Source organism: Dama dama, chromosome 22 (assembly GCF_033118175.1).
Source record: "Dama dama isolate Ldn47 chromosome 22, ASM3311817v1, whole genome shotgun sequence".
Lineage (NCBI taxonomy): Eukaryota > Metazoa > Chordata > Mammalia > Artiodactyla > Cervidae > Dama > Dama dama.
This window is the reverse complement of record NC_083702.1, coordinates 4,966,263-4,990,581: the sequence shown is the minus strand read 5'-3', so window position 1 is coordinate 4,990,581 and position 24,319 is coordinate 4,966,263. Positions and strand designations below refer to the sequence as shown.

The window sequence follows — 24,319 nt, the reverse complement described above, 5'->3', positions numbered from 1 at the left end:
GCTCAGGTGACAGGAGGGCTTCTGGCTGTGCAGTGGGCGAGGGCGGGACCCCGAGGGCCAGGCGGGCATTGGGGTGCCCACCCCTCAGGGCCAGGGGCCTCTGTCCAGCACTGTCATCTAGGGCGGGGTGGGCAGCCACGCAAGACTGCTCAGTGGTGTCCGACTCTTTGTGACCCCATGGACTGTAGCCCGCCAGACTCTTCAGTCCAAGGAATTTCCCAGGCAGGAATACTGGAGTGGGTAGCCATTTTCCTTCTCCAGGGGATCTTCCTGACCCAGGGGTCAAACCCACGTCTCTTGCATCTCCTGCATTGGCAGGTAGGTTCTTTACAACTAGCGCCACCTGGGAAGCCCCGTGATTCTTGAGAAGAAGCAAATGACATGTTCAAAGAGATCTTTTCCATAAGCTCAGGCTGACAGTGGAAGGATATGTGTGTATGCCTGTCTTGAGCTAAAACAGATAAATTTTCAAATGAAAGGTAGTGAACTTCTTTTGTTTCTCTCACTTCTCTCAAAGGTGGGCTGGGGGCAAGAGTAGAATTATAGATCTTGGCTATATGCCAAGATAGAATTATAGATCTTGGCTATATGCCCCCTAAGGAGGGGCATCCTAGGCTTCAAAGCCACCTAATAGTGGAGTGCCTGCTAGAGGTAGTGAGTTCCCCATCAGTGGAGGTATGTAAGCAGACCTCCAAATCGAATTGGATGCGAATATACAGCAGAGATTTTCTGTCCACCATCACCAGCATCACTACAAGGATACAGTGGGTTTCCTGCATCTTTTTCTATTCTCTCTGCTTTTGACTTCTCATCTTCCAAACTGTTCTGCCAGGTTGCTCCTTTAAGGAAGAACCATCCACCCAGGAATGTACGTGACCCCCTTCTAGGAGTGCCGGTGCTCCTGCCGTGGGTGACACCTAAGAGAGCCCACCTTCCTGTAGGGACGGACTTTGTAACAGCTGTGCTCTGGGCCCTTGGACCACCTGAGAGTCTCTGCAACTTCCTCCTTCTGAATCGCAAGACTGTTTTTTTTCTTTTTTTCTGGTAATTAATTAATATTCCTTCGGGAGATACTCTGAGACTGTATAAATATCAGTGTCATGTGCTATCTTTTGCCTCCCTTGCCATTTCTTGGCTTAATTATTATTAAGATAGGTGGCTAATGGTGACTGGGGCTCGTAGTTGGCATTTTACTGTATCAAAGAGCTTTCTCTTTTGGTTTATTTATATCCGTATGGACTTGGGATCTCCCATTTTACTCAATAGTTTATAATCCATGACTATATTTATCCTAACACTCAAATTGTTGAAACTTGGCCAGGTGAGCATCAGCCTGGCTCCTGTGTCCCACAGACACGTCCCTGTCCCTCCGAGCGCCTCCTTTACTTTCTAGGACAATGAGATGCTCCGGGCACATTCCAGGTGGCTTCCCAGGTGGCGCTAGTGGTAAGGAACCCGCTTGCCACTGCAGGGGATGTAAGAGATGCAGGCTTGATCTCCGGGTCGGGAAGATTTCCTGGAGGAGGACATGGCAACCCACTCCAGTATTCTTGCCCGGAGAATCCCATGGACAGAGGAGCCGGGCGGGCTACAGTCTGTGGGGACACAGAGTCGGACACGACTAAAAGCAGGTTAGCACACGCGCACGCACACCCAGCCCAGGAATCCGCCCTTTCTCTGGGCCTTGGTTCCATTAAGGGCGGGCGGTCCTAGGAGCCCGGCCCTGGAAGTGGTGTGTTAGTTGCCTTTGGGCTGTCACGGCTCGCAGGCGAGTCAGTGGATAGTTGCAGTGTGTGTGTGTACATATACACAGATGTACGTACACGCACACATCAACGTCGTTCATGTTTGCATTTACCTGTTTCTCCTGGTACCTGCATGTTCACACCGACATCTATACTAGTTCCCGTCCTTTCCCACCAGGGCTCATTCTAGTTTTCCCCTTTCTGCATTTGTAACATCTCTTCTCCACCAGTAAGAGTCTGGCTCCACTGCCTTTGTGCATGCTCAGGCGCTCAGTGGGGTCTGACTCTCTGCGACCCCACGGACTGTAGCCCGCCGGGCTCCTCTGTCCATGGGATTTCCCAGCAAGAATACTGGAGTGGGTTGCCACTTCCTCCTGCAGGGGATCTTCCAGACCTGGGGATTGAACCCATGTCTCTTTGTGTCTTCTGCACTGGCAGGAGGATTCTTTACCACTGTGCCACCTGGGAATCCACCGCTCTTACTTGGCCTGCCTGTGGCTGATCGCAGGGCCACCTCTCACTCGCTGAAGCTTTGTTACCACTGGGGCTGCCCCGCCCCCACACAGCTCCTGCCCGTGTCCCCTGGACTGATGCCCACACCAGGCCACCGTGGCTGCCCCCTGCTTGCTCCCACAGTTGGTTGGAAATGTCGGGTCCCTTCTCAGTCCCCACCATCTTCCTCCTGCCTGGACACAGACACCTCATGCTGGACTTTCTGTCCACCCCCCTCGCTTGTGTCTGCCTTACTGATCAGCTCCCGGGGACTTGGGGAGACTGATGGGTAATGTTTGCAGATTCCCGTGGTGTCAGTCCTGCAACTGTGACCAGTTCCAAGTGGCCCACGTGGCCCCGCTGGACACGGAACTGGGAGGAGATGGGTGGCCATCCCTTCTTGTGGGTCCTCCCACCCCTGGGATGTAACAGGCGAAGGAGCCCAGGGGCACAGCAGATAGTAAATGTCATGGAGTGATCAGGAATCAGTGAGGTTGGACCATTTGTGTTGTGACCTTTGTGTTTCATGTGATTTACTTAATTGTAAGTTGATGTTATTGAATAACGGCTGTTTTTCACAGCTGGCTCCCCAAATGGCTGAAATTCTGGCAGTCGGCTCTTTGAAGGGCGAAGAGCTGGCTTGAGGGTGTCCCTGGCTGACCCAAGTGTGGACGCCCTTCTCCCTCTGGGACACCCCCTCCCCACCAGGCTGCCAGCCCCTTGCTGGCGTCACAGACCCCAGTGGGCCCGCCCCCTCCCTCCAGCCCTGGGTGGACACCAGCCTTCTTGGCTCTGCCTGATGGCTCTGGACTGAATTAATCACGAAAGAGGAAGGGAAGTCGGCTAAGAAGCGCCTCATTGAAGGGGATGCCTAGTGCTGTTGCATGATGGAGGTTGGGGGTCGCGGCTCCACCCTCGCCCGGGTCCGTTCCCTGCAGAGCGGGGGTTGTTGCCAAGTTGCCAGTGTGTCCCCGCCCCCAGCCCCGCTGTGAGCATCTATAAGTGGGGGGCTCTGATCTTGCAAACTGTCAAGTGCCGTGTGCACACTGCCAGTGATGGGCGTGGGGTCGTCATTTTCTCCTTCTATGTCCTTAAATCGACTGTCCAGAAACGCAAGGTTGGGACTGTCCTGGTGGCCCAGGGTTTAAGAATCCGCCTTCCAAGCTGAAGTTCTCAGGTTTGATTCCTGGTCGGGGAACTAAGATCCCACATGCCGTGGAGCAACTAAGCCTGCACGCTGCAACAAAGACCCAAGGCAGCCGAATAAGTAGATAAATAAAATATAAAAAAGAAAAAAAAAGGAATGGAAGGTTCTGAGACTCGCCATCGATGCTACTGCGCTGCAGTTCCTTTTCCAGCCCAGGGTGTCTCCATGTGCGTGCTCTGAGATCCCCTCCGTCTCCCTCCTCAGGTACAAGAAGAATCTGAAGGCCCTGTATGTCGTGCACCCTACCAACTTCATCAAAATCCTGTGGACCATCCTGAAGCCCCTTGTCAGGTACGAGCCGCTCTCCACGGGGGTCTCCCCGGGGTCAGACAGCCCAGCCCATCCGGGCACCCGGGCAGTCCTGCTCTGGGGTAACCACCCACCCCCCAGCTATGTCGGATCACAGGGCTGACGGTCATGAACCGGAGCCTCAGCTCGCGACCCCAGTGAGGTCAACTCCGACCTTTTATAGCCCCCTTTTCCTGAGCACCCACATCATGTATCTGTGTCGGGGTCCTGAGACCGCCTCAGGTCAGGGACTCCCCATGAGCACTCCCAGAACTCGGGAAAGCTGTCATACTTGTGGTTCTAGTCTTTACAGGGAAAAGATGCGGGTAGGATCTGGAAAAGGCATGTGGCGTGCCGGCAGCCCTAGCCCAGCTCCCTGCTGTCTTCTCCGGGGCAGGGAGGGTTTGTGCAGGTCAGCTCGGTCCCCTGGCCTCCCTGTGCCGCTCAAGATGAGTGTCACTCACCCCAGAAGCTGGGTGGGTACGGCTGGGGGCCTGGGCACCTGATGGGCCTCCTCCTTCTCCTCCACTAGGGGGCAGCCGGTGCCCGCGGCTCGGCCTCCCGCGGGCTCCGGGCTCCGGTGGGTCTGGGATAAGACAGCTGCTTGGGTTATGGGAGGTGATACCCTGGGCTGATGGCGCGGTGTCTCCTACTGGAGAAGTCCTAGAGAGGGCACACCTCAGGACGAGTGTTCTCACCACGCACGTGCACACACGCACACACAGCCAAGGGGCACACGGAAGCCTCTAGGGGCGATGGTCACGTTGTGACCTGCTTGTGGGATGGTCTCGCAGCGTACGACGTGTGCAAGCTCATTGACTCGTGCATGTGAAATCCGTCCAGCCGTGCGGGCGTCGGGGACACAGCGGTGAAGCTGTAAGCAGCGGAGCGGGCAGGTGGTGTCACAGGGGGTCGTCTGGGCCCAGCAGGGACCTTCTCACCCAGCCCAGCGTCCTCTGCTTCTCCTCACTTTGCGGTTGGGGAAACTGAAGCTCGGTTTTTCTTTTTTAATCAGTTACTAATTTTTGGCTGTGCTGGGCCTCCCTCGCTGCTCCAGCTCTCTCTGGCTGTGGCCGGTGGGGGTTGCTCTCTGTTGTGATGTGCAGGCTTCTCATTGCTGTGGCTTCTCTTGTTGCACAGGCTCTAGGGTGCTTGCGCTTTAGTAGTAGTTGCAGCTCCTGGGCTTTAGGGCACAGGCTCAATCGTCGTGGCGCCCGGGCCTAGTCGATCTGAGGCATGTGGGTTCCTCCCAGATTAGGGATTGAACCCGTGTCTCCTGCGTTAGAAGTCAGATTCCTTACCACTGAACCACCAGAGAAGTCCAATATATATTTTTTTTCATTTAAAAACTTTTTTTTGGCCAAGCCATGAGGCATGCAGGATCTTAGTTCCTAACCCAGGGATCGAACCTGCGCCCCCTGCAGTGGAAGCTCAGCATCCTAACCCCTCGACCGCCAGGGAAGTCCTGAGTCTTGTTGTTAGTAATGGTCCCAGGCTGCAATGTCCACCAGGCATCAGACAGTGGGCTGGTTCATGTAGAGAGTCGCACTCTTTGCATCAGGGAACCCCGCTTTCGACGGGAAGAAAGTGGCTTCAGCCAGGGCTTGTCTGCGTCGTCATCCTCACGCCATCATGGGCCCCAAGAGTGACTGTCCTAGATGGAAATTGGAGGGTGTCTTGCTTGGTCCCCACAGTTGCAGGGATGTGACTCTAGCTTCGTAGAGAGAAGCCTGGTGGGATGTTCGAAGCTGAAGCCGCCCCCGACCCCAGAAGCCCGGCCCCGGGACCCACTCTGCGTGTGGCCCGCAGGTTCCCAGCCGCTCACCCTGGAGGCAGATACTGATTTTTATGCCAATGAGGCTCTCCAGCAGGCTGGGTGCATCTGAGGTCTGATGAAAGCAGAGCATCTGCCAGATGTGCGCTGCTTCCTCTCTGCTCTGCGTTTAGGTGGTGTCAGCATTTATGCTTCTTTAATATGAAAAATGCCACGCTGTTTGCTCCAGGGCTCCCGCCCGGCAGCCCGCTCCCCCAGGCCTCCCGGCCTCTTTCCTGCCTCCTAATCTTTTTTTTTTTTTTTTCAACTTTCTTCTGTCTTTTTTCTTTTTTAGTCACAAGTTTGGGAAAAAAGTCACCTATTTCAACTATCTGAGCGAGCTCCGTGAACACCTCAAATACGACCAGCTGAGCATCCCCCAGGAGGTTCTGCGGTGAGTGAGACCTCTATGCCATCCACATCCGCCCGCCCCAGCCTCCCCTCACGTTGAAAGCTTCATTTCCATTCGTGTGCACGGCCAGATCCGGTTCCTGAATCCGCTGCCTCCACAAGGATGCGCCGTAAAAGATGCTGACTGCTGACTCAGAGAGGCGAGCGGGGATGGCTGTGTACATACGCGGATGAGATGTTTCTCTCACCCGCCGCTGCAAAACTGATTAAACAAATAAGCCGCGCTGGTAACTTCTGTTTGCTGCCGTGGTGTTGGCCGGTTTGGCTTCGGGGCGGAGAATGAGGGGGACTTTCTGGGGTGTGTGGATGACGCGCGTGAAACACTCCCAGGTCTGGGGCAGGTGTTCTCAGAACCGCCGGCCTGGTGCTTCTGGGTGGAAGTTTAGCTGATGGGTCCGCTGCTTTGTCTTCTAGGCAGCAGTCTCCTCCTCCGACAGGGGCTCAGGTTGCGGGAGGGAGCCCAGGAAGGCATGTGGTCAGCCCAGGGCCCCTCCATCAGCCCAAATGGAGCCCAGTCTCTGAGCCCTGCCCCACGCCCTTCTGCCCTTTGCATCCCGCTCTCTGGGGGGGCTCCTTTGAGGAAGCCCTGCAGGGAGAGTGGAGGTGGCTCCCTCCCTCTGGGCCCCAAGTCCCATGGCAGGCGCAGGGGATATAGAGCGCCGTAGGGAGTGCATCCGCCCTCAGGACACTCTCGGGTAATGGGGCCACAAGTCCCCGAAAGAGGTGCTGAACCCAGCTGGGGAGGGGACTTGTGAGGAAGGAATATCAGGGGAGGCTTCCAGGAGGAGGTGACCCCTGAAGTGAGTTTTGAAGGGACCATTGGCTATATCGAGAGCTCAAGGAACAGTCCCTTTCCAGCAGAGGGAAGCTGTCGTGTAGACACATGGGTAAAGTGTCAGCTAGGGGTTGGCAGGAGAGGATGGCTGTTTGACAGAGGTTGGATTGCTCTTGCTGGCTTTTGTGTGAATGCCCATGGCTACAGGGGCTTGTGAGGGCTCGTGTGTCTGTGCATGCGTGTGCAAGACTGAGATGTGGGCCTGGAAGGATGGGACGCCCCGGGTCCCATCCTGCAGATGCTTGAAGGGTGTGTGACCCGAAATGCTCCCTAGAGCATCAGGGAAGGCTTCCTGGAGGAGGTACCACTGTGATGAGTCTTAAAAGGGATGAAGATGCTTGTGGGGCGTGTGACCTGGCAGCACCTTGGGGCCCGAGGCTGCACCCCTGCTGGCTGACAGCTGAGCTTCTGTTGTGTCCACAGATACGACGAGGAGCTTCAGAACCTGCACGCCGGCAGGCTGCCCCCTCCCACCAAGACGCCCCCACCGCGGCCCCCTCTGCCCACCCAGCAATTCGGCGTCAGTTTGCAATAGTAAGTGAGTGGGACGGGGTCTGCCTTGTTTCCTGGGACCGTGGGATGCATCCGTGTGCCGGCAGTGAGGGGTTCTCCCCAGACCTCAGCCTCTGCAGCTGAGCTTAAGCCTTCAGGGAAACTGACCTGTGAGCTTTCCACGAGGCCAGAGTGCCCGCCACTGTGTATGTCTGTATGCTTGTGTGCACAGCACCCAGCCGTGGGCCAGGAGGGACTGGGGGTGGGGATGGTGGGGTCCTTGCCTCTGTTTTCAGCATCACTGCTCAGCGGGCAGTTCTGGTTCTGTATCCCCAGGCCACAGCCCGGATGCCTCCCATCACTTCCCATGTGAAGCTTGTCCACATGCTTTGCTCTGGCCAAGGGGTCAGGAGCGGCCGCGGGGCAGGTCACGTCCTGGAGGGAACTTTAGGGGCTGGTTTCCAGTTGGCCTCTCCTGGTGACGGAGGCAGGGTGGACACGATGTCTGGCTGGCCCGCTTCCTTGGGTGACCACAGAGCCCCTCCCACTGACGCCCATGGCATGGGGCTGCCCAAGTGGGGAGTGATCCCCTGTGGGGCTCAGCCACCGGGCTGTAAGGACTATTGTTCCCGCAGTGTATCCTTCCTTTCCTGCCTCATCTCACCCTTATTAGCCACGTGAACCTTGAGCTCACACCCCCTCTCAGCTTGTTTCCCTATTTCTAAACTCAATGAGTTTTTTCACGATGTGATCTTTAATCTTTACTCCTTGGAGAGGATTCTGGGCCTCCCGTCCAGGCCAACTTCGTCCCTTTTAAGACTCATCAGAGTGGTGCCTCCTCCAGGAAGCCTTCCCTGATGCTCTAGACTGCATATAAGGCCTCCCTCCATTGCAGCCCCGCTCTGAGCAGGCGCCAGGGGGGAGTCCTTCAGGCTCTTTGCCCTGCTCAGAGGTGAGATCCTTGTCCTCCTGCTAGTCTCTGCTTCCGGCACGTGGCCAGGTGTGAGGCAGCTGAAATGACGGAAGATGAAGGGGTTGTTTTAACTGTATGAGCCCCGTGGGGCAGTTGGGTCTGAGCTGCACGACATGTAGGAAGACTAGGGCCTGGAGGGTGGTGGATCCCGGGGAGCAGTCTGCCCGACTTCACTTGTTTCTTGTTAGGAACATGCCTTGTGATCTGTCTCTATATAAAAATCCCGTGATCTTTAAGACCCATGCTGGATGTTAAGACACTGAAAGGTCAGGAGCTGAGGAGGCTCTGGGCAGTGCCCAGGCCAGGTAAGGAGGCGGAAGTGGCACCTTGGGTGTGTCCCAGCAGCCAAAAGGGACCGTTGTTTTCCAGAACCTTCTACAATGGTGGCCATGGCCCGTACTGTCCACAGGTGACGGTTGAGCAGTGCAGGTGAGGCACCGAGTTTATCACTTCATTTACCTTGAACTGATTTCAGTTTAGGTGGCCGCTCGCCGCCTGGTGGGCAGGGTGGCCCTAGGCTGCGGGGTGTCAGTGCCCCCCCACAGTCAGACACACGCACACAGCGGTGCTCCCTCAAATCGGTTTTTTGTGAGCACTTAGTGACTGGGGAAGATTGAAGGCAAAAGGGGAAGAGGGCGGCAGAGGGAGACGGTTAGATGGCATCACCGACTCAATGCACGTCAGTTTGAGCAAATTCGGGAGATAGTGAAGGACAGGGAAGCCTGGCGCGCTGCAGTCCACGGGGTCGCAAGGAGTCGGACACGACTCAGCGACTGAACGACGAAAGGGAATATACCGTATGTTCATATACGATCTCCATAAATACATCTGGAGCAAAGTTTAGTGAACAGCACTTCCTTTTTCGCTTTTAAACATTGTAAAGATGTGCTGGTGTGACCCCTGCTACCCCCTAACTACCCCCAGGAAGGCAAGACCTGGAACACACCTGCTGTGACTCTGGCCCCCTCTCGGGGGAGTGCTGGTGAGAACTTGGCTCTCAGAGGAGGGCCCTAGTGACTGCTTTACCGAGGCTTCTGCCATGGGCTCTGTGCTTTCAGCCCAGCCCTGAGTTTGCTGCCCTGGTCCTGAGCTGGGTGTGAGCTGATATCTGGGGTCCAGGGTGGGCGTGCAAGGCCGCCGGCATTGGCCTCGTCAGCGCCTTGCCTGAGGACCAGCAGCACTCTCTGGGTTGCCCATTTTGTTGTTCAGAATCACTCCTTGAAAAATGCAAGTGTCAAAGTCTCAATCACTCAGTCTTGTCCGACTCTTTGCAACCCCACAGACTGTAGCCTGCTAGGCTCCTCCATCTGTGGTATTTTCCAGGCAAGAATACCTGGAATGGGTTGCCATTCCCTTCAGGAGATCTTCCCGACCCAGGGATTGAACCCAGTTCTCCTGCATTGCAGATGGATTCTTTATACCGTCTGAGCCACCAGGGAAGTCTCCTTATCACCTGGGCTTCCCTTGTGGCTCAGAGGATAAAGCATCTGCCTGCAATGCAGAAGACGGGGTTCGATCCTTGGATCAGGAAGATCCCTGGAGATGCAAATGGCAACCCACTCCAGTATTCTTGCCTGGAAAATTCCATGGATGGAGGAGCCTGGTAGGCTACAGTCCATCAGATCGCAGAGTCACACACGACTGAGTGGTACTATGCCCTCCTTCAGGAGATCTTCCCGACCCAGGGATTGAACCCAGTTCTCCTGCATTGCAGGCAGATTATACCGTCTGAGCTACCAGGGAAGTCTCCTTATCATCTAACAAAGCTTTAAAAATGAAAAGCAAAAACTCACCCAACTCGTGGACTTCTGAAGCCATCTGCTTGAGTACAGTGTGTGTGTGTGTGTGAGGTGTTTGTGATTTGAGCACCGCTCGGCCTGTGAAGTTCACCAGGGCACCTTGGCCTTACGTTTCAAGCAGGTGCCTTTTGGAAGGTGCCGATGCAGCGTTTCAGCCCCAGAGCTGCCGGCAGACGCGGGGGATATCCAGTATAAAGGCTGTGGTCCAGCCCTGCTCCAGAACCAGTTGTCTGTTCACGTCAGTTCCTTACGTCTTTAGGGAATGAATGGTGACTATCGTTGGGCAACCTCTGAAAACCATTCTGCACGTGCCACTTTGAGAGCTAATCCATGCGATTGCCTCTTTAAATTAATATTTTATGCTGTTTCATTGCGAATGACTGTAATAAAATGGCAATAAACATATTAAATAAAGCACCAAATATGTAATTTGTTTGGACTGTGAATGAATGAAAGGCATTAAAATTCATAAGCAGATCCTATTCACAAGTGTTAATTCGCTGAGTTAAGTTCAAAAACACACAACAGAACGTAATCACCTTAGCACAAGCTAATTAAGTTAATATATTAAGGGGAAGTCAGAGATTCAAGAAGTCTTTGCCTGCCTTCCATGCCATCCCTGAGGAGGGACAATGGAAACAGCCCTGAACTGGGCAGTTAAGATGGAAAAAGGGAGGGGTTCTGGGAGCAGGGGAGGGGAGGCAGGTCACATCCCAGCTCTGGCATTTTCCAGCTTTGGGAAGGCAAGCTCGTGATGTAACTTCTCACCCTAGCCTCTTCCCCTCTGACTGCAGGTGAAACCCTGCTCTCTGTACCCTCCAGGGTCATGGGGTCTTAATAGAATGTGCAGGCAACATCAGCAGTTCCTGAGGCCCAGTTCATTGCCTACTCTTTTTCCTTCTTCTGATCCCCTCCTCCAGGAAGCCTTCCCTGATACTCCACACAGGCAAGAATCATTTGTTGAGAAGACTATACTTGCCCCCATGGAATTGCCTTGACACACCTTGTAAAGAACTAATTGACCAGGCATATGAGGGTATATTTCTGGGCTCCTGATTCTATTCCATTGATTTGTAAGCTGGTGCTACGTGATCTTTATTGTTGTAGATTTATAGTAAGTTTTGCAATTGGGAAGTGTGAGTCTTCCAGTTTTGTTTTTCTTTTTGAAGATTATTTCAGCTCTCCTGAGTCCCTTGAATTTCTTTTTTAATTTTAGAATCAGCTTGTCAATTTCTGCAAAAAAGAAAAAAAAAAGCAATTGGAATTTCAATAGGGACTGTGCCATGTCAGTAAGCTAATTTGGGGGTTATTGCCATTTTAACAGTGTGCTACAAGCTAAGTTGCTTCAGTTGTGTCCGACTCTATGTGACCCCATGGACTGTAGCCCGCCAGGCTCCTCTGTCCATGGGATTCTCCAGGTAAGAATATGGAGTGGGTTGCCATGCCCTCCTTCAGGGGATCTTCCCAACCCAAGGATCAAACTTGAGTCTCTTTTGTCTCCTGCATTGACAAGGTAGGTTCTTTCCAATTCAAAAGCAAGGATATCTTACCATTTATTTGAATCTTTAAATTTCTTTGAAAAATGTTTTATAGTTTTCAGTGTAACAGTTCTGTACTTTTTTATTAAATTTATTTAGTTCTTATTCTTTGTGATGCAGTTGTAAATCAAATTGCTCTCTTAATTTCATTTTTAATTGTTCATTGCTAGTGTATAGAAATACAATTGATTTTTGTATGCTGATTCTATATCCTGCAATCTAGTTGAACTCACTTATTCTAATAGGTTTTTTCGTGAATTTTTTTTTTTTTTTAGTATTTTCCATATCCAAGATCATGCCATCTGCAAATAGAGATAGTTATACTTATCCTTTTCCAACTTGGATTCCTTTTATTTCCTTTTCTTGCCTGGTCGCACTGGCTATGCCCTCCAGTACAATGTTGAATAGAAGTGACGAGCATGGACATCCTTGTTTTGTTACCGATCTTAGGGGGGAGCTTTCAGTCTCTTTACCATTAAGTATAATGGTAGTTTTTCATAGATTCCCTCGATCAGGTTGAGGAAAATCCCTTCTGTGGCTACTCTGTTGAGTGTTGGGTTTTTTTTCTTTCATGAAAGCATGTTAGATTTTGTCAGATGCTTTTTTTGCTCTATTGAGAGGATCGCATGACTTCTGTCGTTTATTCCATTAATGTGACTTTACATTGATTGATTAACATGTGTTGAACAAACCTTGTATTCTTGGGATAGATCACATGTGCTCATGGTATGTCATCTTTTCACATGTTGCTGAATTTGCATGGCTAACATTTTGTTGAGGATTCTGTGTCTATTCACAAGCACACTGGGCCCAGTTCTCCGTCCATGAAATGGGCCCTCTGTGTCTGGCCTGGGACGTCACCCAGCCCTCAGCATTGCAGTGATTTTAATTATCAGCATCTTTGACTTACAGCTCAAAGCTTTTCCTGTCTTTCACTGTTTATGACTTGCAGCTCTCCCTGGAGGGAGGTTGCCAACATCTCTGTTTCCCATGTGGGGAAACTGAGGCCGGGGAGGCTCAGAGACAGGCTGTGGGTCACTCAGTTCCTAGGACTTGTGTAGATCTGTGTGGTTCCCGAAGTAAATGGAGGAGGAAGAGAGCCTGCAGCTTTGGAGTGTCCTGGGAGAAAAGGACCCATCCACCACGCTCCTCCCCAGGGTGCAGCGGGGACACCTTCTGGACGCTACTTGGGCCCCAGGCCGCGTCCTCCCACTCAGAGGGGACATACAGGGAATCAAGTTAGGGAAGCGGTTTGGAGTGTCCCGCTTGCATCCCTATGGTAGCATGACCTCATGAAAGCAGAGGCCATCCTTCGGGCCCATTTGCCAACTGGATTATTGTTTGGAGTCCTGGTGGGACAAGCTTCAGTAGAAGTGAAATCAGGAGTAAACCCAGCTTTCCGAGGAGATCAGGGCCTGCGAAGGCCTGTCGCGGCTGGTGATGCGGTTTTCCTGGTGCCCATGTTTGTGCTCGCTCAGCTGTGTCCAGCTCTTCGTGGCCACATGGACTGTAGCCCACCAGGCTCCTCTGCCCACGGAATTTTCCAGGCAAGAACACTGGAGTAGGGTGCCACTTCCTCCTCCGGGGGATCTTCCTGACCAGGGATTGAACCCACATCTGTTGTATCTCCTGCACTGGCAGGTGGATTCTTTACCACCAGCGCCACCTGGGAAGCCCACGTGTTCATGCTTGGGTCCTCTGTAAATCTCAGAGTGAAATGGAAAGCAGGAAGGATATCACGTCCACCCGATGAATCGCTACAGAAGGAGCATGCATCTGGGTCGTGGCCACCTTGCCTCCAGCTCTGCCATCTCTTGGCTGTGGGACCTCAAGCTGGTCACTTGGACTTTCCCAGTGTCCATCTCCCATCTCTGACTGGGGCTAACAAAAGTACAATAGAAATTAAGTAGATAATATTTAAGAGCGAGGGTTCTAGGCTCAGACTTGTGGGTCTGAGTTCCGGCTCTATCCACCTGTGACCATGTTTTCCCCTAATCTGTGGCTGCATCATAAGTTCCCCCAGCACCTAGCTTCAAACAACAACTGTTTTGTGGTGTATCCTGATTTCTGTGGTGTAGCGAGGAACATTTTGTAATAATAAAGAAGTTAATCTTAAGAGTTTATTCACTAGTAACAGCTTTAAAATACATGCAACAAAATCTGGGGGAACCAAAGGAGAAGCAGATACACAGTCCTGGTAGGAGACCCCAGTACCCTGCTCGGTATAGTTGATGGAACAAGCAGACAGCAACAACAGTCTAGAAAGCTTGAGCAACACAATCAGTCAAATTAACCCAACTGACATTGAAAGAGCAGGCATCCTAGGAACAGCAAAACATTCTGCTCAGTTAAAAAGTGGCAGGGCAGGATCCCAGCCAGGAATGTGTGACTTCAGAGCCCTGGCCCCTCAATCTAGCCGGGGGCTTCCCTGGTGGCTCAGACGGTAAAGAAACCACCTGCAATGCAGGAGACTGGGTTTGATCCCTGGGTTGGGAAGATCCCCTGAAGGAGGAAATGGCAACCCACTCCAGCATTCTCGCCTGGAGAATTCCACGGACAGAGGAGCCTGGACCAACTTAGCCCAGTCTCTCAAATATGCTGCCTTTGGGGCAAGAAAATCCAGCAAATGAGGAAAGAGAAGCAAACATGTTTAGAGGGAGCCCAGGGGTCCGTAGAATGGGTCAGTGTAGGAGGCTGTGGCTTCAGATTTTTGACTCTGCCAGTTGAGCTGGGGTGTGAGGAGGTGAGGCTGGAAGAGCCATTCATATAATTGTACCTGTGTTTTGTTTTGTTTTTTTTTTCAATTTTTTTTGCCCAATTATTTTTATTAGTTGGAGGCTAATTACAATATTGTAGTGGGTTTTGCCATACATTGACATGAATCAGCCATGGATTTGCATGTGTTCCCCATCCCTATCCCCCCTCCCACCTCCCTCCCCATCCAATCCCTCTGGGTCCTCCCAGTGCACCAGCCCGGAGCACTTGTCTCATGCATCCAACCTGGACTGGCGATCTGTTTCACCCTAGATAATATACATGTTTCAATGCTATTCTCTCAGATTATCCCACCCTCACCTTCTCCCCTAGAGTCCAAAAGTCTGTTCTGTACATCTGTGTCTCTTTCCGTCTTGCATATAGGGTTATCGTTACCATCTTTCTAAATTCCGTATATATGCATTAGTATACTGTATTGGTGTTTTTCTTTCTGGCTTACTTCACTCTGTATAATGGGCTCCACTTTCATCCATCTCATTAGAACTGATTCAAATGTATTATTTTTAATGGCCACATAATATTCCATGGTGTATATGTACCACAGCTTCCTTATCCATTTGTTGCTGATGGACATCTAGGTTGCTTCCATGTCCTGGCTATTATAAGCAGTGCTGCGATGAACACTGGGGTGCACATGTCTCTTTCAGATCTGGTTTCCTCAGTGTGTATGCCCAGGAGTGGGATTGCTGGGTCATATGGCAGTTCTATTTCCAGTTTTTTAAGGAATCTCCACACTGTTCTTCATAGTGGCTGTACTAGTTTGCATTCCCACCAACAGTGTAAGAGGGTTCCCTTTTCTCCACACCCTCTCCAGCATTTATTGCTTGTGGACTTTTGGATAGCAGCCATTCTGACTGGCGTGTAATGATAATTGTATCTGTGTTTTAAAGTTTCCTTATCTTTAAAGCATTTAAAGTTTCCTGAATCTCTGTATCAGATTACTACATAAGAGACTGAGTGTTGACAGCCTGTCTGAGGCAACGTGCTTGGTCTTCACAAAGCATCTCTTTTGATTGATTAGGTCTCCTGGTTCTGCTTCCACAGCCAGACCTTCTCACACCTCTGGGCCGCCTTCTGTGTGTTTCCTTCTGCCTGGAATGCCCTTTCCTCTTTTGTTCCCTGCAAGCTCCTGCTCATCCCTCAAAACCCAGCTCAGAAGTTGCCCCGTGTGGAGCACTCCCCATCCGCAGAGCTCCTCAGTAGCACGTGCACGCTCCTGGTGGAGCGCTCAGATAACGCACCATCGTTTTTATTATTTCTGCCTCTCTTGGCCACCAGGCCACTTACCCCCTTGGGGCCCAGGCTGCCTCTCTCTCCCTGCACGGCATCTCGGGCCCATGTTTTCTCAGAGGTGTGGTGAGGACCTCGTTCTTGTCACGGTAACCTATCACACCCAGGTGAAAACTGCTGCCTTCTCTCTGCCCTCAGCCTCAAAGACAAAAATCAAGGTGAACTCATCCCCCCCGTGCTGAGGTACACAGTGACGTACCTGAGAGAGAAAGGTGAGTGCGAGCTGGCTCCAGCCAGGGGAGCTGAGGGTGCCAGGGACACCTCTCCTGGAGGCCTCTCTGGGGTCCTGAGCACCCCGCGGGCCAGAGGATGGGAGGAGCTAGAACCTGGGCACGGGGGGATGACCAGGATGGGCAGGCCTGGGGCACAGTGGCTCCAGCCACGGGCTCTGACCTGGACTCTCTGGATTTGAATCCTGGCTCTGCTGTGTGCTAGCTTTGTGGCCTCAGGTGAGTTACTGATCTTCTCTGGGCCTCTGCTTCCTCATGTGTCCCATGGGGTTAATGACAGTACCAGGTGCATGGGGTTGTTGTGGAGCCTAAGTGAGGTGATGTGTGTGTGGTGCTTCACACAGCTCTGGTCCATGGGAACACCCCCATAAAAGGGACTCCTTTATCACGAGAGATGCACTGGGTTTGTAGACACCATTGCCAGTGGGGTGGGTGTGCTCAGTGATGTGGGGATGAGCCTTGTGGCTCCTCCGAGACTCCTGAGGCCAGAGCTCAGATCCACAGGAAAGGTGCATGGAGGTGTCTTTCACCTTAACGGGAGGAAGACCATTCTCGAGAGAAAGAGCTGCCAGCGAGGGGTGGTTGCCTGCAGGTTCAGATGCAGGAGCTGTGGGGGTCAGAGAGTCAGAGGGGAAGTGGGGTCCCTGGGGGTGGTTCTCAGCATGTCCCAGGAACTGCACGCTCAAGGCGTGAAAACTTCTCTGAGACCTCGGCTCTCAGGCTGGAGGGTCTGTGGTTGACATTTGGAGCGGTCTCTCCTTCGACATTTGTTTCTACTCTGTCATGAGTAGTACTGCCCTTTCCGTTATGTATCTCAGGAATGGACAAAAAAAACTTCTGGATATAAAAATTTCATAGAAGCTGTGGAAGGGAGTCTTCCTTTTTAAAAAAAATGTATTAATTCCCTTATTTAAAAAAAAAAATTGACAAACAGCCCACAGTAGGAACTCACTCTATGTCTGTTGAATGAATATGTGGATTAAACGTGTATTCATTGGACACTCAGCTGCATTCAGCCCTGGTCTAGGCACTAGGGTTGTCATGGTGACTGCAACACACAGCCTGTGTCCCTTCCAGGGGCTGTAACTATGACAACTACAGACTCACGACAGGGATGAGCCGGTCACAGAGGTCAGGGGAAGCTGAGCTCTGACCCATGGGCAGCTGTGTAACAAATAGCCACAAATTTAGGAGCTTGAAACAGCATGAATTTATTGTTACAATGTCTGAGGTCAGAAGTCTGGCCACGGGTGTTGGGTTTTCTGCTCAGGGTCTCAGAGGGCTCAACTCAACGTGCTGGCCAGGCTGTGCTCTCTTCTTGAGGCTCTGGGCAAGACTCCACTTCCATGATCATCCAGTGCGCCAGTCAAGTTCAGTCCTTGCGTTTGTAGTTCCAAGTCGCCTGCATCTTTGCTGGCTGTCAGCCAGGAGTCTTTTTCTGTTCCTAGAGGTGGCCTGCTTTCCTTGCCGTGTGACCTCTCCCTGGAGAAACACCCACACCTTGAATCCTTGCCCCCCACGCTTTGAGTCTGCATTGCCAGGAGGAACCTGGGTCCCTCTTAAGAGACTCACCTGATTAGGCCAGACCCACCCTAGATAATCTCCATATCTTCAGGTCAACTACGTTGGACCTGAATTCTCTCTGCAGAGTCCCTTCACTGCAGCATCTAGATTAGTGTTTAAATGAATACCTGGGACTCCAGGGCCCAGGAGTCTGGAGGCCATGTCAGATTTCTGCCTATTACAATCACTCAGCAAGAAAGAGGAGAAGGGGCCCCTAGGCAAGGGGAACGGCAGGTGCAGAGGGTGAAGGTAGGAAGGAGCGTGGAGTCAGTGGAGGCTGGACAGAGGGGTTAGAGGGGCGGGCGGGGGGCGCTGGGCAGGAGAGCAGGGCGGCAGTAGGCAGACCTGTAGGTCTGTGGTATGGGTTCACAGCAGCTTTCCCATGACTGATGGAGACAGGAAGAGCTCCGTGCCAGAGCCGATGAGCTTTGGATGTAGGTGTCAAATAGCTCACTCAGCTTCAGCGTGGAAAGAGCCTGGGGAGGGCGTTAGCGGCAAGCATGGGCATCTGGGGCCCGGTGTTGTCCTGGCGAACGTGGACATGCTCTCGGCACTGTCCAGGACGGTAGCCACTGGCCACGTGTGGCCGTCGTCCAACGGAGCACAGTGTGTGTGGCTCGTGTGCTGAGCTTGTGTACTTTATTTAAATTTAATTGCACAAATGTAAACCACCATGGGCAGCTAGTGGCCGCCATATAGGCCAGGTCAGCTCCAGACACTGGGAAGAAAGGGGAGCAGCCTGTTCGGGGCCGTCCTGGGGGCTGGGCTCGGGCCATGAGTCACCCCATTCATCCTTCCCGCAGCCCCTGGAGGCAGGCGCTCCTGGCTTTCTTTGCAGACGAGGCAGCTGAGGCTCAGAGAGGCTGAGTGCTTTCTCTGAGGTCACACAGCCGGCCCGAGGCAGCGTTGTCGGGCAGACCCCAGCTGTCTGCCTGAAGCGTCTGCCTCTTCCACGCTCCCTTTCTAGGGTCTGCAGAGGTGGGGAATCAGGTGGGACTGGGGAATATGGAAAAGGCTTGATTTAAGAGGAATAAACACGGGTGGGTACGGGGCTAGCGGGGAGAAGACGAGCCAGGCTGGAGAGTGTCCCCTGCCAGCTGCGGTGGGGGGATGCGTGGGCAGGGGGTCACGGAATGTTGTAGAAACCTCAGGTGCTGGGCCCTGTGAGATGCCTGGGGACCCTCCCTACAGGACTCCACACCGAGGGCCTGTTCCGGAGATCGGCCAGTGTCCAGACGGTCCGCGAGATCCAGCGGCTCTACAACCAAGGTGAGTGGCTCCCTGAGACCCTCCCTGTCAGTCTCCGGCTCTGCCACCCTCACAGGGGCCTCCGGGGCCACAGAGCCCATCACTCAAGCCAGCGGAGTTCCCCCCACCCCCAACCCTGGAATAGCCCAGATTGGGGGACAGCTGCCCCGGTGCATCTATGCCCGGACCCCAACCTCCCCTCCCAATCCTGGGGACAGTGGAAGCCAGGCCTGACCTCAGGGCGCTCTCGTCCAGGCAGGACCGGGTCATATGGCCGAGAATCAATAGTGTCCCCCTGAAATTTCCCTGGTGGTCCAGCGGCGAAGACTCCACTCCTCATACAGGGGGCCTGGGTTCAATCCCTGATCAGGGAGCTAGATCCCACATGCCGCAGCAAAGATCAAAGACCCTGCATGCTGCCATGAAGATCCAGTGCCACCAAATTAATTCATTAAAATGTCCCAGTGTCCCCCAGCCTCAGCCGGGTGCCGTGGAGAGGCAGAGGAGGGCAGGTGACACCCCGGCAGGACGGGACGGTGCCGTGTCCTGGCGTCGGGCTCCTCCCCTCAGGAGGTTTCAAGCCATTTCGAGTCCGAGCCTGCTCGACAGCTGGAGTCCCCAGCCCAGCGTCAGAACTCAGACAGTCGCCCTTCTGTGTCCAGGGAAGCCCGTGAACTTCGATGACTATGGGGACATCCACCTTCCGGCCGTGATCCTGAAGACCTTCCTGCGGGAGCTGCCCCAGCCACTGCTGACCTTCGAGGCCTACGAGCAGATCCTCGAGATCACCAGTACGTACCCGCCGGGGTGCCGGCCAGAGGTGCCCGGGGTGCCAATCGAAGGCCGGGGAGGGTGGGGGGGCCGGGCTGCCCGGCCTCCTCCTGTTTCCCTCCAGAGCTGTGGGCCAGGAGAGGGGCTGTCCCCGCCTGGACCCCCACCGGCCTCAGCCAGGCCAGCCCTGCCCAGGGTCAGGGAACACGGGGTCAAGGGTTATCAGGTGCCCGTGGGCCCAGAGGCGGGATCTCAGAGGGCATCGCTAGATCTGGGGTACATCTCCCCGGTCAGAGTGCACCCCCCTGCACTGCTCTGGAGGATCTCTACTTCTAGCACCTCAACTTCCTCCTCTAGAAAGGGGGGTACCACCCCGGCCTGCTGTTAGACAAAGCTATGCGTGGCCCTTGTGAAAGCACAATGAGGCACCCCTTTATGGGGCAGGGGGGCATCGTGAGAGGTGTAGGGACCACTGCAGTGGGGAGACAGACTGGGCTCAACTCCAAACACCGCAAGCAGGAGGAGGGGCTTTACAGCCAGGGAGTGGGTGGTCAGTGGATGGACGATCACTCAGGGGAAACAGGGTCGGCGGGGGCAGATTCTGACTACACTGATCCAAGGACTCTTGCTACTGGCAGACCAGGTGGTCCAACATCCCCTAGGGGGTGGGGGACGGGGGGATGAGGACCCATCAGATGGCAAGGGTGATCAGGGTTCCCATTACACTCACTTACAGCTCTTGATAAAGCTGGACAGTGCAGAGGCAAAAAGAAGCCTGAAAGCAGAGGTTTTGTTAATAAAAGAACTCTACAAAGGCTGACTGGAATTTGAGGAGAGAGTCTCCCCAGATTGGTGGAGAACACCAGGGAGGCGTGACGTGAGCTGCAGCTCTCGGGCATGGTGATGCCGGCGTTCTGGAATGGACCAGGGGCACCGAGGGCCGGCCGTGGCACTGGTCACTCCTAACAGCCAGTGAGGGCACGTCAGGGCTTCCTAGGTGGCTCGGTGCTGAAGAATCCGCCTGCAAATGCGGGAGACATGGGCTCTCTCCCTAGTCTAGGCGGGTCTTCCCCCTGGAGAAGGACATGGCAACCCACTCCAGTATTCTTGCGCGGAGAATCTCAGGGACAGAGGAGCCTGGCGGGCCACAGTCCATAGGGTCGTAAAGAGCCAGACACAACTGAGCAACTAAAGAACAACAAGGGCGAGTCAGGGATGCTGGAGGATGCTGAGAAAGCACATGACCAAACACTGCTGCCATCAAATGGGACGGCCTCTGCCCCCACTGCTCCCCCCAGACTGGATGTGACTCCTGGTGGGTCTCAAGCCGTGAGACACAACCAAGCCCCCACTTCCTCCCCGCGCCGCCCCCCCCCCCACACACACGCACACGCTGAGATTTGAACAGGCACTCTGCTTGTCTCTAACAATGAGAGTTAGAAGGCTCGAGGCTGTACCCCTAGGATGGTGACTCCAACCCAAATAAAATCCTGCCCAAGAAAGCACTTTTCGTTCCAGCCAAAACCTGATGACGGACAGAGGTGCCTGACCCCATCTTAGAGCAGTTTCTGTAGAAAGATTGCAATTATGAGCTAGTTATTTCCTCTTCATTTGCCATCTCTACTCGTTCTTTTTAATAGCTGCCTATCATTCTATCAGCTTAGTTATTCTGAAGGCTATGGACCCTGTCGGCTGTCATTCAACAACTCAGCTTGACTGAATCCTGACTCCGGCATAGGGTTGCCAGATTCAGCATTTAAAAAACACAGGACGTCCAGTCAAATGTGAATTTCAGATAAATAATGAACTCTTAGTATAAGCAGGTATCTATGTGTAAGTAAGTATACTAAACTCTTTAGTATATTATGTGCCAAATATTGAACAGGGTGTACCTGCACTAAAAAAGAATTTGCTGTTTATCTTCAGTTCACATTTAACTGGATAGCCTCTATTGTATCTTGCAACCCTGCCCAGGTGGGGTGCATGTCTCCTTGAAGTGATGCAAGAGGTCCTTGCAGAGAATGCTCTGCAGGAAATGGGCTTCTCAGGTGGCCTGTGGTGTCCAGGAAAAAAAGGAAACTGCCATGGGGATAGTCGCCCAAGGTATAGCAAGGTTTCGAGCACCAACTCATAGCTGAACAGAATGGGACTCAAGTCTGGGCTTCAGCACAGCTTAGCTGTGTGACCTTGGGCAGGTCACTTAACCTCTCTGAGCTCACTTTCCTCGTCTATATAAAAGCGGGGTTGCATTGAGCATGAAAGGCACATACACCGCTTGGCATGATTCCTGGCACACAGTAAGTGCTTGGTTCGTGGCGGCTTTGTGACAGCAAGCTGCTCCTTCCTGCTCACTAGGGAGTATTCTTTCTCGAAGGAACCACAGTAAAAGCCAGGGGTGGACAATGTACCATATCTATTCTGGGACCACAGCTCTTAGAAAGAAAGATATCAAGGCTGGAAAGCAGAGATCCAGGGCAACAAGACTTGTTGGTTCCTCGTAAATATTAATTCCGAGGGGATTCCTAGTCTGCTCAAATTACCCGGCAACAGCTTGAGTTCAGGGAAGAATGACTTTTGTTGAAAAACCAACAAGAATGTTCACAGCAGGGAATTCTGTGTCTTTCAGCAGAGGCTGTGTTAGTTCACAGTCACCGTGCCCAAGGTTTAGTGGGAGGAGGTTTAGGGTGCTGGAAGCTCGAGGTGTGTCCATGTGTGCACACGTGTGTCCGCAGCAGGAGCTTGGCGGATGCGTGTGGAGTAGCACCTCTGCACTCGCAGTTTATGGAGCTCAGCTGGGTATGTGGGGGGGTGGCCACTGGAGGAGCACAGTCTGCTTGGCTGCTTCCGGGCCCCGCGGGGTGTGGGGCCCTGAGCTGTGGATTGTAAACAGGTTGAGTTAGTCCAGAGCGGGATCCATGTGCTTTTTCTATAGAGTCAGACCGTAAATGTTTTAGGCTGTGTGTACCAGACTCAGCCATCATGCAAAAGCAGCCATGGACAAATGAATGGATGTGGGTCTGTGGCAATAAAGCTTTATTGACAGAAGTAGGCCACCGACCATCGGCCTGTCATTTGTATCGACCATCCCATCCATAAGGTGATCTGGCTCCCGGGGGTCGTCTGGTGGGGAGCAGTCATGGTGCCCGAGGTAAAGAAGCAGGCAGAGCTTGGAGAAGAGGGGGTTTGCTGAGAACAGCCACATGACCGGGAAGGAAATGGGCCCGAGGCCCAGGCATGGGGCAGTCTGTCCCCCACTCCCCACGCCCCTGCCCGTCCTGAGAGGGACACAGGAAGGGGACGCTCAGGAAGGACCCTTGGGCCGTGGCAGGTGTGGAGAGCAGCCTGCGGGTGACCTGCTGCCGCCAGATCCTGCAGAACCTTCCAGAACACAACTACGCCGTCCTCAGCTACCTCATGGGCTTCCTGCACGAGGTGAGGGGGCCGAGCTGGTGCCCGGGCAGACCAGGCCTGGGTTCTCACCTCCCTCAGCCCTGGAGCCCACTCTGGGCCCGAAAGGCCTCCTGCAAGGCCTGACCAGGCCACACCTCTGCCCGACAGGTCACGGGGCAGGTCAGGGGCGGGGTGGGGTGCGGACAGGGGTGCTGTGTGCGCAGACCTGGGGTGCTCAGAGTCTGCCACCCGCGTGGGGCCTCAGCAGGATGTGTCATGAGTGTCCGGGGCCTGTTGCACCATGAGCCACACACCGGGGGCCCTAAGACAATAGAAATGTCTCCTCTCGCGGCACTGGGGTTGCTCTGAGTGTTGGCCGAGATGAGCGGGCAGCCCCTTTCGGAGCCGGGCACTCTGTCCCCAGGGCCCCACCCCCTGAGTCCTGGGGTGGGGTGGGGAGGCTGCTAGGGACATTCCCATTCCGGAGGGAGATCAAGAGGTCAGAGCCAGTGGGCCCCCCGGGCTGTCAAGGCCCAGCCCTTCCGTTTTACAGACGGGAAACTGAGGCCAGGACGGGCCATAGCGCGGGCAGGCGGCTCCAGCCCTCCTCCGGGCGCAGGGAACACCCGGTCACACCCCTGTCTACCGCATGTTCTGGCCCCAGGTGTCCCAGGAGAGCATCTCGAACAAGATGAACAGCTCCAACCTGGCCTGCGTCTTCGGGCTGAATCTGATCTGGCCGTCCCAGGGGGCCTCCTCCCTGGGTGCCCTCGTGCCCCTGAACCTGTTCACCGAGCTGCTGATTGAGTACTACGAGAAGGTCTTCAGCCGCCGCCCGGAAGAGCGCGGGGCCCAGGCCGGCGAGCGGGGCGGTCCCCGCGCCAGAGGCCCCGCCCCCGACGGAGGCGCAGCTGAAGACAGACCCGCCTCTGGCCTCGCCCGGCCCCCGCTCCCTCCGCGCCCCCTGACCACGGCCTGGAGACTCCTCTAGGGCTGGAAATGTCTGTGGTGGTCTCCGCATCTGTGTTTTGTAAACTTGCCATTAAACGATCTTCTAGCGAAGCAACCCTCCGGTGAAAATTCCGTGCTTCTGATTCTTCATCCCCTCTTGTTGGGTAAGGGCAGGCTGAGCCAAGATGATGGATCTGTTAGGATCAGAACTCAGCCTGGCCTCACCACGGGAATGTACTGGCTGGGCCTGGTACCAGGCGTCTCCTGCTGCCCTGATGCCACGTGACAAACCATGCGGTCCCAGTGACTTAGAGCAGCGGCCTCTGGTCACTGGCTGCAAGACGGTGGGTCAGCGGGCAGTTCTGGTCTCCTCAGGACTTGCTTGGCGGTGTCAGGCTGCAGGGTGGCTGGGGAGACTCCACCCTCCCGCAGGCATTGCGTTTCCGTTTGATGAACCGGCACGCATTCCCTGGATGTGAACCGACTCCAAGCAGGAACGCTAGCACCG

General features: G+C 54.0%; 1 protein-coding gene across 4 annotated transcripts in view; it reads left to right on the top strand.

Annotated features, from left to right (window-relative positions):
- The window catches only part of ARHGAP8 (Rho GTPase activating protein 8), a 47,206-nt gene extending 23,340 nt beyond the window's left edge, over positions 1–23,866 (top strand). For 3 of the 4 annotated variants that reach the window (XM_061124352.1, XM_061124353.1, XM_061124351.1), the window contains exons 6-13: positions 3,649–3,735; positions 5,841–5,939; positions 7,215–7,325; positions 15,797–15,870; positions 18,643–18,720; positions 19,362–19,490; positions 22,799–22,902; positions 23,525–23,866. In XM_061124352.1, the coding sequence (XP_060980335.1) occupies positions 3,649–3,735; positions 5,841–5,939; positions 7,215–7,325; positions 15,797–15,870; positions 18,643–18,720; positions 19,362–19,490; positions 22,799–22,902; positions 23,525–23,851 (1,009 nt within the window). In that variant the 3' untranslated portion in view covers positions 23,852–23,866. The remainder of the gene's footprint in view (positions 1–3,648; positions 3,736–5,840; positions 5,940–7,214; positions 7,326–15,796; positions 15,871–18,642; positions 18,721–19,361; positions 19,491–22,798; positions 22,903–23,524) is intronic. The other variant, XM_061124354.1, reaches the window with a different exon arrangement.
- The last annotated feature ends 453 nt before the right edge of the window (positions 23,867–24,319 follow it).